This window comes from Solanum stenotomum, chromosome 1 (assembly GCF_019186545.1).
Source record: "Solanum stenotomum isolate F172 chromosome 1, ASM1918654v1, whole genome shotgun sequence".
In the NCBI taxonomy this organism is placed as follows: Eukaryota; Viridiplantae; Streptophyta; class Magnoliopsida; order Solanales; family Solanaceae; genus Solanum; species Solanum stenotomum.
In genome coordinates this window covers 19,125,217-19,138,407 of record NC_064282.1, presented here as the reverse complement: position 1 = coordinate 19,138,407, position 13,191 = coordinate 19,125,217, and the positions used below count along the sequence as shown (strand labels likewise).

Here is a 13,191-nt window from a genome sequence, read left to right as displayed (position 1 = left end):
CTATGGGACTAGATGAGATATATACAGTGGTGAAGGGTAATAATCTTATGATGAACCCATTCCCCTCAATGGCACAGGCCTTTTCATTGTTAATTCAAAAGGAAAAGCAGAGAGAATTTCGATTTGCTGGTCGAATGTCCATGGATGAAAGTTTCCTGAATGCAAGTGTTGTCCTCAACAAAGGCAACCTATCAAGGAATTTTAGAACTAATTACGCTGGAGGTAACAACAAGTCTGGAGGAAACAATAACTTTTCAAGTAACATTTTCTATCAAGGTAGCAGTAGTGGAAGAAATGCCTTGATTTGTGACTTCTGCAAGAGACCAGGTCATACCAGAGGTAGATGCTACAAAATACATGGTTATCCCTCGAGTAACAACAAGGCACCTAATTACAATAATCAGCCTTATAGACAGAGCAATCAGAACTTCAAAGGAAATAGGGTAATAACTAATATGCATGGAGGTCCTGCTGATACAATGTCTACTAATTCTCCTAGTGGGGAAGAATTCTCACAAAGCAATGGTGGTTCTAATGCTAATATCACAAATGAACAATATGGATTTGATCCAGCACTTTCAGAATGAGAATATATGAAAGACCTCCAACACCAACACTTCGAATGCTAATGCCAACTCTATGAACTTTGCAAGTATTGTAGTTCGTTCTTCTTCTGTTGATATTGATAAACCTGTATGCAAATGTTTTGAATCAAATCTTGATATGTGGATCATAGACTTAGGGGCATCCAATCATGTAACATTTAACAGAAACCCCTTAACCAATATTAAAACCTTACTATACCCTTTATTAGTTTCACTACCTAATGGACATAGAGTTAAAGTAATTGAATTTGGTGATGTGTTAATTAATTTTCAAATTACTTTACATAAAGTGCTATATGTTCTTCATTCAAGTACAATCTTATTTCCATCCATTCTTTGGTCACTTCCATGAAATGCATAGTTTTGTTCATCAGTGCATTATGTTTTTACAGGCCCCTTTAGTGAAGAGGCCTCGGGTGATTGGTAATTGCAAAGACGGACTCTAATTCCTTTGTGCAAAATGTTTGAAGACTCCTGATAGTGTCATTGCTGGACCTATATGTTGTTGTCTTTCTAATAATAGTCATATTCATTTTCCCTGTCACTGTTAGAAATGATAATTTTGTTGCTACTAAGCCATTTCATGAAACCACTTGTAAGATACCCCCAAATGACATATCTTCTCAAGTGTTTCCTAGTTCCCTCATTTGTACTTCTACTGCAAGTAATGAAAATCTGTTGTTTGATAATAAATCATGTGTGATTGCAAAAGACAGTGTAGACTTATTGTGGCATAACAGGCTTGGCTATGTACCTTTTGTTAAGATGAGGACTATCTCCACACTTCCAACTAATTTTTCTCCAAAACATCCCTTCTTATGCACCATTTGCCCAATGACAAGACAAGAAAGATTGTCCTTCAAACAAAGCAATAGCCAAACCAATTCCAAATTTGAGTTGCTTCATGTTGACCTATGGGGACCATACCATGAACCTACTTATGATAACTATAAGTACTTTATCACTCTTGTGGATGATTACAGTAGATCTACTTGGACCCATCTCCTAAGTACTAAAAGTAATGCCCTGTATGTATTAAAAACCTTTACAAGTATGGTGGAAAATCAATTCAAAACCACCATCAAATGTATCATGTCTGATAATGGCTTAGAGTTTACTAACAATGAGGCAGTGCAGTTCTTCCTAAATAAAGGCATTGTCCATCAGAAAAATTGTCCATATACACCACAACAAAATAGTGTGGTAGAAAGAAAACAAAAATACCTACTAGAAACAGCCAGGACACTTTTGTTTCAATCTAAACTGTCCCTAAAATACTGGGGAGAGTGTATTCTAACAGCTACCCACCTAATAAACAAACTTCCTTCCGCCCATCTCCACAATAAATGCCCGAATTACTATACAATAGAAAACCAAGCTACAACCAACTTAGATCCTTTGGATGTCTTTGTTACCCCACTGTACCTACGGTTCTCAAAAATAATTTTGAACCAAGAATCACACCTCATGTTTTTGTGGGATATCTTTTTGGAACTAAACGCTACAAGGTAATGAGTCCTGCCTCAAGAAGGATACATGTGTCTAGAGATGTAGTATTCCATGAACACATTTTTTCTTTTTCTTTGTCCTTAGAAAAATGTTCTTTTTCTTTTGCTTTTAGAGCTGTCCAGAACACTTTTTCTAATTCTGTTGATTTTTTTTATTGTACTGATTCAAGGTGTCATAACAATTATGTAAATGATCAAAGAATTGAAATTGATATAGACAGTAATTCATTTCCTAACTCTGATCCCTTACCTATTAATGAAAAATCACCACCCTCACAATCCATTGACCACTCTTTACCACATGCTGGAGAACACCAGTCGATACAACCATTTCAACCTTTACAAAGGAAATCACAGAGAACATAAACTTCCATTGCACATAAAGGACTATATTGTTACTATTCCCACCACTAGACCTCTCATCAACACTACACCTACTACATTTATTCATCCTAACAATTACCTTTCACTCAAAGCATTGTTCACCAGACACCATCACATCTCCCTTGGTGTCCTTGCATCTAATAGTCAAGCGTTGGTTGAGATTGTTTGTCATGAAAGAGAGCCATTATCATATGAAGAAGCATCTATCGGTCCTGCTTAGCAGAAAACCATGACTCAGGAATTTGAATCCCTTTATGCCAACAACACATGGAGTCTTGTTGAATTACCAATAGGGAAACAAGCAATTGGAAGCAAATGGGTGTACAAAGTTAAGCATAAAGCAGATAGAAGCATTGAAAGATTCAAGGCAAAATTAGTAGTGAAAGGCTACACACAACAGGCTGGAGTGATTACACAGAAACATACTCACCAATAGTAAAAATGACAATTGTCATGACATTGGTGGCATGTGCTGTAAAGAAATGATGGACTATGTCTCAACTTGATGTCAACAATGCATTTCTTCATGGTGATCTACATGAAGAAGTGTATATACAAGTACCACAAGGTCTTGAGGTTCATGATAATAGACTAGTGTGCAAGCTTAACAAATCACTTTATGGACTTAAGCAGATTAGCAGGCAATGGTATGCCAAGTTGACTGAAGCTTTGTCTCTCAGAGGATATTCACACTTACATCATGATTACTCATTATTCTACAAGAAGTTAGGATCTCTGGTAGCATTTTTGGCAGTATATGTAGATGATGTTCTTCTCACAGGCACAAACACCACTAAAATCACACAACTAAAGCAGTATCTGGACAACACTTTCAAGATAAAGGACCTTGGTAAACTTCATTATTTTCTAGGACTAGAAATTCTTGATACAGCAGGACGTGTGCTCATTTCCCAGAGAAAGTTTGTGTTGGATGTGTTAAGAGAATATAATTGTTTCAACTATGCTCCACTATCCTCTCCATTAGATCCAAATGTTAAGCTGAGAGCTAAAGAAGGAGCATATGTCTCTGATCCTACATACTACAAAAAACTAATAAGAAAACTGAATTTTCTCACAAACACTAGATTGGACATAACATTCAGTGTCCAACAATTAAGTCAATTCATGCACGATCCTAGGATTTCCCATTTACAAGCTGCATTTCATCTGCTCAGATACTTGAAACAATATCCCACATTAGGAGTACATTTACAAATGATCCTGACTGTACAATACATGCCTTCTGTGACTCTGATTAGGCCTCTTGTACAGACTCCAGAAGATCAATGAGTGGATATTTAGTTTTACTCGGGAACAACCCTATCAGTTGGAAATCTAAGAAGCCAGAGACCATTTCCTTATCATTAGCTGAAGCAGAATATAGGTCACTCAGAAAGGTGGTAGGAGAACTTACTGGGTCACACAGATTGCTCACTGAATTAACTATACCTGATCCTTCTCCCATTGTTGTTTACTATGATAGACAATCTGCCATACATATAGCTCATAACCCTGTTTTTTATGAGAGAACCAAACACATAGAAGTTGATTGCCATTTTGTACGAGATAAACTTCAAGAGGGGCTCATACGCTTACAACATGTTCCTACTAATGATCAATTTGCAGACATCCTTACCAAGGCTCTTACTGGAGTTAAGCACTCAGCTATCCTAGACAAGTTGGCTATGAGATTATCACCACCAACTTGAGGAGGGGTATTGAAGATTGTAATTAATGTATTAATCATGTTTTAAATTTAATTAGTCAACTAATCCATTAATTAGTTAGAAGCTGTTAATTAGTTAGATTAGTTAGTTACATTCTTTCTAGAAGATCCCAATGCAAATGTTATGTTCGTGTATATATATCCTAACTATAAATGAAAGCACTTTACTTTTCTCATTTCAATAGAAATACAGTTTTCTTTTTTTTCTCTGCATTCAATTCAGTTTGAGTTCCGCCAATGATGCAGTTTTGATAAATATAATAAGGAAATAATTGCCGACCAATATGGAAATCTGTATATCAGTACTTAATTATATTGTTGTACCCAATAAGTGCTATGTCTTATACCTAATTAATATTGACATATGTTATGTGTCTTATTATTAATTAGGTAGAGTATTTCACCGGTTCTTGTTCATAAGATATTAATAAAAATAATCTTCTTGAATGATAAATATTCACATTTTCAAAGTGAAGAAAAGTAAAGTCAAGCAAACACCAGAAGATAGTTGACAAAATGTATAAACTATAAATACAACAACCACATCATGTTGACATATTAAGCCTCAATTAATTGTTTGCATTTATAAAAGGTCGGAATTTGAATTATTAGATGTCAACCTACTGAGTATATTTGTAAAAAAAAGGACCAATTATTATTTCTAAATAGATCTGAATTAATTAGATTTCGTACAAATTTTTTAAAATTATTGGAACGCTCTCTTAAAGATTCATGTATTGCTACTGCATTCATTACCATTGCCCAGGGGCGGAGGCAACATATAATGAGGGAGTTCATCCGAATTCCCTCGGCGAAAAATATTACTATTTATACATGGTTAAAATTATTTTTAGATATGTATAATAAATGTTGAACCTTCTTCCACTAGTTCTTGTGTTTACTTCTCAGATTTTGAACCCCTTATTAAAACTTCTGGCTCCGCCACTGCGACATTGCCTATCACCGCCCTAAGTAACCAACCACTAACTTATAACCTATCACCATTTCTATTACTTTTTTTTTGTTTCAATTTATTTGTCTTATTTTTCTTTTTAATCTATTTCTTTTTAAAATATTTTTGTCCTTTTTTGATACTCCCTCTGTCCAACAATAGTTGCCTATTATTGATTTGACACACCCCTTAAGAAACAATAAATATAATAAGGGTAATATTTCTATATTATCCTTTGATTTTATTAAATTTAATTATTTAAAAAATGTGTTAGATGATAAATAATATTTAATAGCAAGGGTAAAAAAAAATACAAAAGGTAAATTATGTCTTGATTGTCTAAATTGGACAATTATTTTTAATATAGTGGACAACTATTATTGAACGGAGGAAGTAACTCTTTACTTCTAACTTTCTACATTCATATTTAAGTCTACGAGATTAAAAGACAATTTAGTACATTCAATATATTTTTAGTATATGACCATAAGACTCAAAAGTCTTCTTTATATTTTTAAATATTACGCCAAATTAAAACTAAACAAACAAATTGAAACAGTTAGAATATCAACTTTCATTACACAACCACTATTATCTTCACCATGAATGAGCCTGTCCCAGATCTAGACCAGCCCAATTGCTAGTAGCACTGGCCACTGCCACTATTTCAGTTTCAAATAAAATTCCATATAAACTACTCTCTGTTCCTAATTATTTGTTCACTATTAAATTATTACATATATTAATAAAATAATTATTAATATAATGAATTTATCAGTTTATCTTTATTAATTATGAAGTGGAGAAATTAAAAATTTAAGATTTTCAAAAAGTCTATCTTTTTTAAAATGATTAATTGAGCGTATAATATGTCAAAAAAAATTGTCTTTTCTTGATTCGTCAAAATAAACAAGTAATTAGGGACAACTAAAAAAAAATAGACAAATAATTAGAGACAAAAGGAAATATTAAAAGAATAATAGAAAAGTACAGTAGCCACTTATATACCTGTAAAGTGGGCAATTTTTTTTGCACGTTATCCTCCCTTTGAGACAATTGCTTAGTAAATGATCCCGTTTTATTGTTTTTCTTGCCATTTATAGACCTTTTAGATATTGATCTAATTATCTCTTTTGATCAAAGTGAAAATTTTATAAAAATAATATTAAACCATGCTCTGTAATTTTTTATATAGTCAGTCCCAAAAATTATATTTGCACAATACAAGTTTGTATATTTGATCGATTGGTTAAAATAATTACATTCGCTAGTTAAATATATAAATAATACGTATTATTTTGTATCAACGGTGTATATTTCATGCATATCATATTATAATATATGTCAGATGTATCCTAAACTTGTCTTGAAAGTCGATTAAATTCTCAAGTGACGACTTATTACACACTTGTACTATATATCATAAATCAAGAGAGGGAGGAGAGCGGATTGTATTTTGTATTTATTTTGCATGGTATTATGTATTTATTTTGTATCAATTGTATTCGAAATACAATAAAATTGTGTTTTGTATTTTTTTTTGCAATGTATTCTTTTTTTTGTTTTGTATAATTTGTATTCGAAATACAACAAATACAATTGTATTCATCATCTCTTTGATTGGATACAAATACATTTGACAAAGAGGATGAATACATTTTATATTCGTATGAATACAGATACAATTGATACAAAAATACAAAATACAATTTTTCGTATACAATTGAAATAAAATATTAAACTCCAACCTATAATTAGTTCAATACAATTGATATATAATAAATTTGAATGTATTTCTGGTTATTATTAGCAGGAGAGAAAAACGTAGAGAGGAGAGGGCGGGCGGGAGTAAGTTGGGTTTTGAACTTTTTTTATGTTGACAGGCAAGCCCAACTTTTTGTTGGGTTGGGCCATCTGAAAATTGAACAAGTCCAATGTTGACATTTTTAGTCATGGACATAAGTCGCTCAAGATTTTGCTGGCCTGTGCACAGAAAAACCTTCAAGAACTTTGTTCGGCTCGCCGGAAAATTCTACGCCGACGACTTCACCGGCGAATTCCCGAATGTGTGCTACTTTGCGCCTTATGCGCATCAATTTCAAGGTAGGTCATTTCCCCCTGTTTCCAACATCATTGTACACTTCACAATTGTTAGTTTTACACTACCTCACTCCACCCCACAAAACCATAAACCCTAAAGTTTCCAGCTTTTCTACTGATAGCTCATATTGCAGTTCAAAATCATTAGTGTCTGTAAAAGGGTTTGATTTTCTTGAGCAGTTTACCCCTTTTAAAATTTTTGCAAATTCCTGTACTTACACTGTCATAACCTCAAATGAGAGGCGTAAAATTATTGTGGGGTTGTCAAGAATGATAAAAGATGAAAAAGTTTGGCTGTTGGAAGCATTTTCAAGAGATTTTTGCCCATCATATTTGGTAAAAATTATGAAGTTGTTTGATGATAGAGAAGTTGCATTTGCATTTTTTAAGTATGTTCTTCAAGATTATTCTGAGAATACTCTGAAATCATGCTGCATTAGTGCGCATTTTTTGGCTGCTGGGGAGTTGAGGCTATTGGCACAGGATATGCTTTCTTGGATCATTAGGAAGGTTGGAAAATGTAGGAGTGATGAGGTGGTGGAGTTCATGTGGAGGGAGCATTATAAGTATGAGAGTGACTTTTCTGTTCTTGATTCATTAATGCGGGCATTTTTAACCGCAGAAATGGTTTCGGGTGCATTAGAGATTTGGAGTAAGATGAGAGACAATGGATTGAGGCCGAGTTCATCTGCTGTCTGCATCCTATTTAAGTTGCTGCTTAGGATTGGTGATTATGGTAGTGTCTGGAAGTTATTTCGGGACATGCTGCAAAAAGGGCCTCGTCCTACTGACACTCTCTTTAATGCAATGATTCTTGGATATTGTAGAAAAGGTAGGCTTCAGACAGGAGAAAGTTTGTTTCATCTGATGCGGAAGTTTGGATGTGAGCCAGATGTTTTTACATATAATATTTTGATCAATGCATACTGTATTAGGGGATGGACTTCAGATGCATTGAAATGGGTGCATATGATGGTCGAACATGGATGTCATCCTAGTATCTCTACCTTTAGTACGGTTATCAATGCTCTATGCAAGGAAGGGAATGTGGTGGAAGCAAGAAAATTGTTTGATGGAATGCAAGAGGTGGGTGTCTTTCCTAGCACTGTCACGTATAACGCTCTGATGGATGGCTATGTCAAAGCACGGGAAATTTTTCAAGCAAGTATGCTATATGAAGAAATGAAAAGGAAGGGCGTAGCTCCAGATGCTATAACTTTTAACATTTTGGTGGCAGGTCACTATAAGTATGGTAGGGAAGAGGACGGCGACCGGTTATTATGGGATCTAACGGTGGCAGGACTTTCTCCAGATTATTTATCCTCTGATGTATCTATTGCAGGATTGTGTTGGGTAGGAAGGTTGAATGAGGCTGTGGCATTGTTGGATAATCTGCTTGAAAAGGGGATACCTGTTAGTGTAATAGCTTTTAATTCCATTATTGCTGCATACAGCAAAGAAGGGTTAGAAGAAAAGGCATTTGAAGTCTATAATATTATGGTTCAATTTGGTCAGTCTCCTTCAGCTTCGACATGTGCTTCTCTGCTCCTCGGCTTGTCAATGACAGGGAGGCTGCAAGAAGCAAGAGATTTAATGGCTAAGATGATTACAATGTCCTTCCCTATTAACATAACTGCTTGCACTGTGCTTCTGGATGGTTATTTTAAGAAAGGGGATGTAATGGGAGCGAGAACATTGTGGGAAGAGATGGAAAAGATGGAAATCGCTCCTGATGCTGTTGCTTTTTCTGCATTGATAGATGGGCTTGTCAAATCTGGCTCTGTTGGAGACGCTTATGATGCCTTTCTTCAGATGATTAGGAAAGGGCTTGTACCAAATAATTTTGTTTATAATTCGCTAATTACTGGTTTCTGTTATAGCGGAAATATGAATGAGGCTCAGAAATTAGAAAGGGACATGAGGGAAAGGGGTCTTCTCCCAGATGTCTTTACAATTAATACCATCATTAATGGTTTCTGCAAACAGGGAAGGATGAAACCTGCTATTGACTGTTTCGTGGAAATGCATCGAAGTGGTTTACAGCCTGATATTGCTACGTATAACACCTTGATCAATGGATTCTGTAAGGCATTTGATGTGGTTAATGCAGATAACTTTATGACAAGAATGTATGCCAGTGGATGGGAACCTGACATCACAACCTACAATATAAGGATTCATAGTTTCTGTAGTACTAGGAGGATAAATCGAGCTGTTATGATTCTGGATGAGCTTGTATCTGCTGGTGTGGTGCCAAATACTGTTACATACAACATTATGATGAATAGTGCTTGCAATGACATATTGGACCGTGCAATGATTTTGGCTGCAAAGTTGCTTAAGATGGCATTCATCCCAAACACTGTTACAGCTAATTTACTACTTTCTCATCTATGGAAGCAGGGACTACCTCAGCGTGCGTTGGTTTGGGGGAAGAAGTTGAGCGAAATTGGATTTGAGTTTGACGAAATAACACATAAAATATTGGACAAATCTTCTCTTTGTATACAAGAAAACACAGATTATTGTACAGAAACAACAGAAAAGAGTCTTTTTCTAGACTTCCTCATGTACATTACCTACGACTACATACGTAGAAGTAGGGCATATAGTGATAATAATGACAGCTCTTTCGAACTAGTTGAGGATGGACCTTGTGGGTCCTTCAAGTTAGTCAACAAGGCTACTGTTTAGCAATCTGATGAAAGAGCAAGAAACTGAATGACTACCAACCCGGAAATTCTTGTGGAAATGAAAACAGAAAAACCTACTGAAAGAATTAGCTTCAGTACAATTTTCAAATGCTGAAGAAGCTTGAATTTCTTATAACCGATGATGCTTCCCGACACTGAAGTTGGTAATTGCGTCGTGAAGCTGCAGTTTCTATGGCAAGTTGCAAAATTTATGAATGCCGGTATATACCTTATACTTTGTATAGTATACGATTTTCATGTGCACTTCCTACAGACTTTTGTTCTTCTGTTTTCAGTTTGATTAACCTTAGAGATCTTTCTTGAATTCGAGCTTCTTAGTTGTTGGAATGCTTTCTCCTGTTGAAATCATGAAATTGTTCTGAACTAGATAAACTCATGAAAAAATTGATGCTGGAATCTGGATAGGTTTTGTGAGATGGCTTATGGGGTCTTCTAGAAATGGGTAGGTAATAGCACCGGATATGGAATAACGCTATCGTAAAGAAAATAAAATGTACTTTTCAGCAACCATACATGGTTTTCCAACTTTTTGAAGCACCTATTTTTCTGGCTGACAGAAAGTTGAGTCATACTGCCTTGCCTCCCTTCAACCAAGCAGTATTGTTGCATCTTTCTGGCTGACAGAAAATTTGAGTCGTACTGCGTTATCTCTGTTCAACCAAGCATTTGTTATGTACCATATATTTATATAGAATTTTGATGATCTCGGTACTTAAAAGGTAAGATTTGCATTGGCCATTACTTGTTTACTGTTAAAAGTTTTAGATTTATGAGATGAGTTTTGTTAGAGGGATTAGAATCAGCTACTTTGAGTTTGTGCTTAATCGTTAATCTAGGAAACATTCTTTCAGGAATCGACATCTGGCACTCTGACCTCCATGATTTCTGCCGCCTACTTTTTGCTAGTATTGTCTTCTGAACTGCGATAATCCCTCAACACTGTGCTTCTCCTGAAGTCTACTTTCCTTTCTTCACTTCCTAAAGCCCTGCTTTTTGTTAGAAACTTTCCACTCTCACCAAAAATCCCAAGTATCAGTATTCTGGCATGTCTATCACCCAATTTTCAATTGACAAACATGATTAGTTTCCAGACTGCTTTTCTCTGCATTATTTACATTATTAGCTCAATGATGATTCTGAAGCTATTTTAGGTTATCAGACTTTAACATTTTAAAATTTGTTTACTCTCAGTTTTGCTCATGTGAATAATGAGGAAATGGAAAGACTGAAATGATTGTGGATTCTTGCTTATAATTTATCCACTTGGTTGTGTCGAATCTGATTGACTATTTATCCTAAAACAAGATGTTGATTTACTCGAGTTTCTTTCAGTTTGGAGATCCAAATTGTGCCCAGAGGACTGCTTGAAAAAGATTATGTGATGACTCCTCTATCACTCATCTGTGCACCTGAGGGAGAAAAGACTTAGATGCTGCTCTATGTACGGAATTTCCCTGATGTTTTCTTGAGTTGATAATGAAGGTTATGGAAAGTAAATTATTGCTTGTTCTGGATGTGCCTAAAGATTTGATCCTGAAAAGGAACTATTATGATGAATGATAAAATATCAAGAGCTGCGTTATGGAAACACAGCGACAGCAGTAAATTCTCGAGGATCGTGAATTTGTTATTGTAAGGTTTTACCAACTGCTGTCGATCAAAAGAGGGTTTGCTAGCTGCTGTCGATCAAAAAAGGTTGTGCCAGCTTCTGTCGTTGTTACCGTTTGAAATTTTGCGGACCTGGTACAAACAGCATGAAATGGATGATTAGGATTCACATGCAGACCCAACTAGCCTGGGATTTTTTGTTGTAGATGTTTGTAAACCTCCCAACAATGATAGAGCTGGTAAGTTTATTTTTTAAACATATCTTCATATAGTATAACTGTGTATGCAACTTCCATATAAAGGTCTATGTCTCTGCAAATGAGTTCAGGTCAAACATTGTGTTTCTTTCTTTGAACAATGTTATTTCAAGGATTTACTGACAGGAAGTTTAATGTCATCCTTGCATTGTGCTCCCAACCCTTCTCACTTTTCAGCTTATTGAAAAAATTGGTTTAGGTGTTGTCTTTATCCATGTCTCTTTTAATCACAATTTACGATATGTCCTAATTACATAAATGGCTGAAGAATTTTCATGTTAACAATGTTACTTTTATTCCCATTGAACATACAAGAAGATGAACTGTACTTTTCTTAATACTGTTTCTCCCTTAAAGGTGGATGCATGACTAGAAAGCTTGAAGCTTTTATTAGAAAGTAGTAGGTATTTGTTAACAACGACATCCAGGGGTAGTCTAGCAACACATGCATGCAACATTAAACAGCATGCATATGGAATATAGTGACATTAAAATGCGAACAAGTCCTGTTTGATATTGCTATTTGCACTATGGATAACATGATTAAACCACTGGTCAAAATCAATGCTTCCAAGACTCCTACTCGTCAGCTGCTGCTAATAGAGTGTGCCCTCAGGACTTGCAGCTCGCAGTCTATTTGATGGATTTATTAATCCGCAGTTTTATGAACTTCCATCTTCAGAAGAGAACTGCTACTTAACCAGTGACAGATAACCTTATTGAAACTAGCATTTTTTATGCATTGATATATGTACCTTTGTGAGCCCTTTTAATGTAATCCTTGTAGCTTGGCATGACTGTCCCTTCATGATGAATCTCCCGGGTACCCCCTCTCCTCTTCTCTTTTCCCCTTATTGTTGCTCGTTCTTGTGCCATATACAGTATCATGGCTCTGCCAAAAATAGGACCTGTTCTGGACTTTGGGGGAAGCTGGAAAGTTTATAGCCCGAGTAGTATCAGTGTCTCTACACAATAGGTGTGGTTTCGATCCCCACTACTCCTTTGCCCTTACCCGCCCCCCCTTATGTATTAAAAGAAAAAGTCGAGTAATTGATAACAACAGTTACGCCTAAGTCGTTTGCTTATTTGTATGACGAAGTTAGTTTTTAATACACCCTCTTTTCATAATCTTCTTCCTTGCCTTTTTTCTTTTTATTTGTAGTGTAAATGTAATAAGCTTACAGTTGCTATCACAAACAATAAAAAAGAGAAATCACTTGCTTCAATAAGTTCAATGCATTGATTTCTGTAAGCAGTCAACACAGCGTGTATAGTTGGTAGATCTATATTTGGTTTATTGAAACTATATTCGACAATATACCACAAGACATGGTTAA

General features: G+C 35.3%; 1 protein-coding gene across 1 annotated transcript; it reads left to right on the top strand.

Annotated features, from left to right (window-relative positions):
- Positions 1-7,158: 7,158 nt before the first annotated feature.
- LOC125867366 (pentatricopeptide repeat-containing protein At5g01110-like) lies at positions 7,159-11,696 on the top strand. Its single transcript, XM_049547843.1, has 2 exons — positions 7,159-10,189; positions 11,322-11,696. Exon 1 carries the CDS (start codon positions 7,240-7,242, stop codon positions 9,967-9,969), a length of 2,730 nt encoding a protein of 909 aa, XP_049403800.1. The 5' UTR covers positions 7,159-7,239; the 3' UTR covers positions 9,970-10,189; positions 11,322-11,696.
- The last annotated feature ends 1,495 nt before the right edge of the window (positions 11,697-13,191 follow it).

Bases quoted from the DNA above. Each gene is read 5' to 3' on its own strand.
- LOC125867366 (XM_049547843.1), top strand. From the start codon at position 7,240: ATGTGTGCTACTTTGCGCCTTATGCGCATCAATTTCAAGGTAGGTCAT.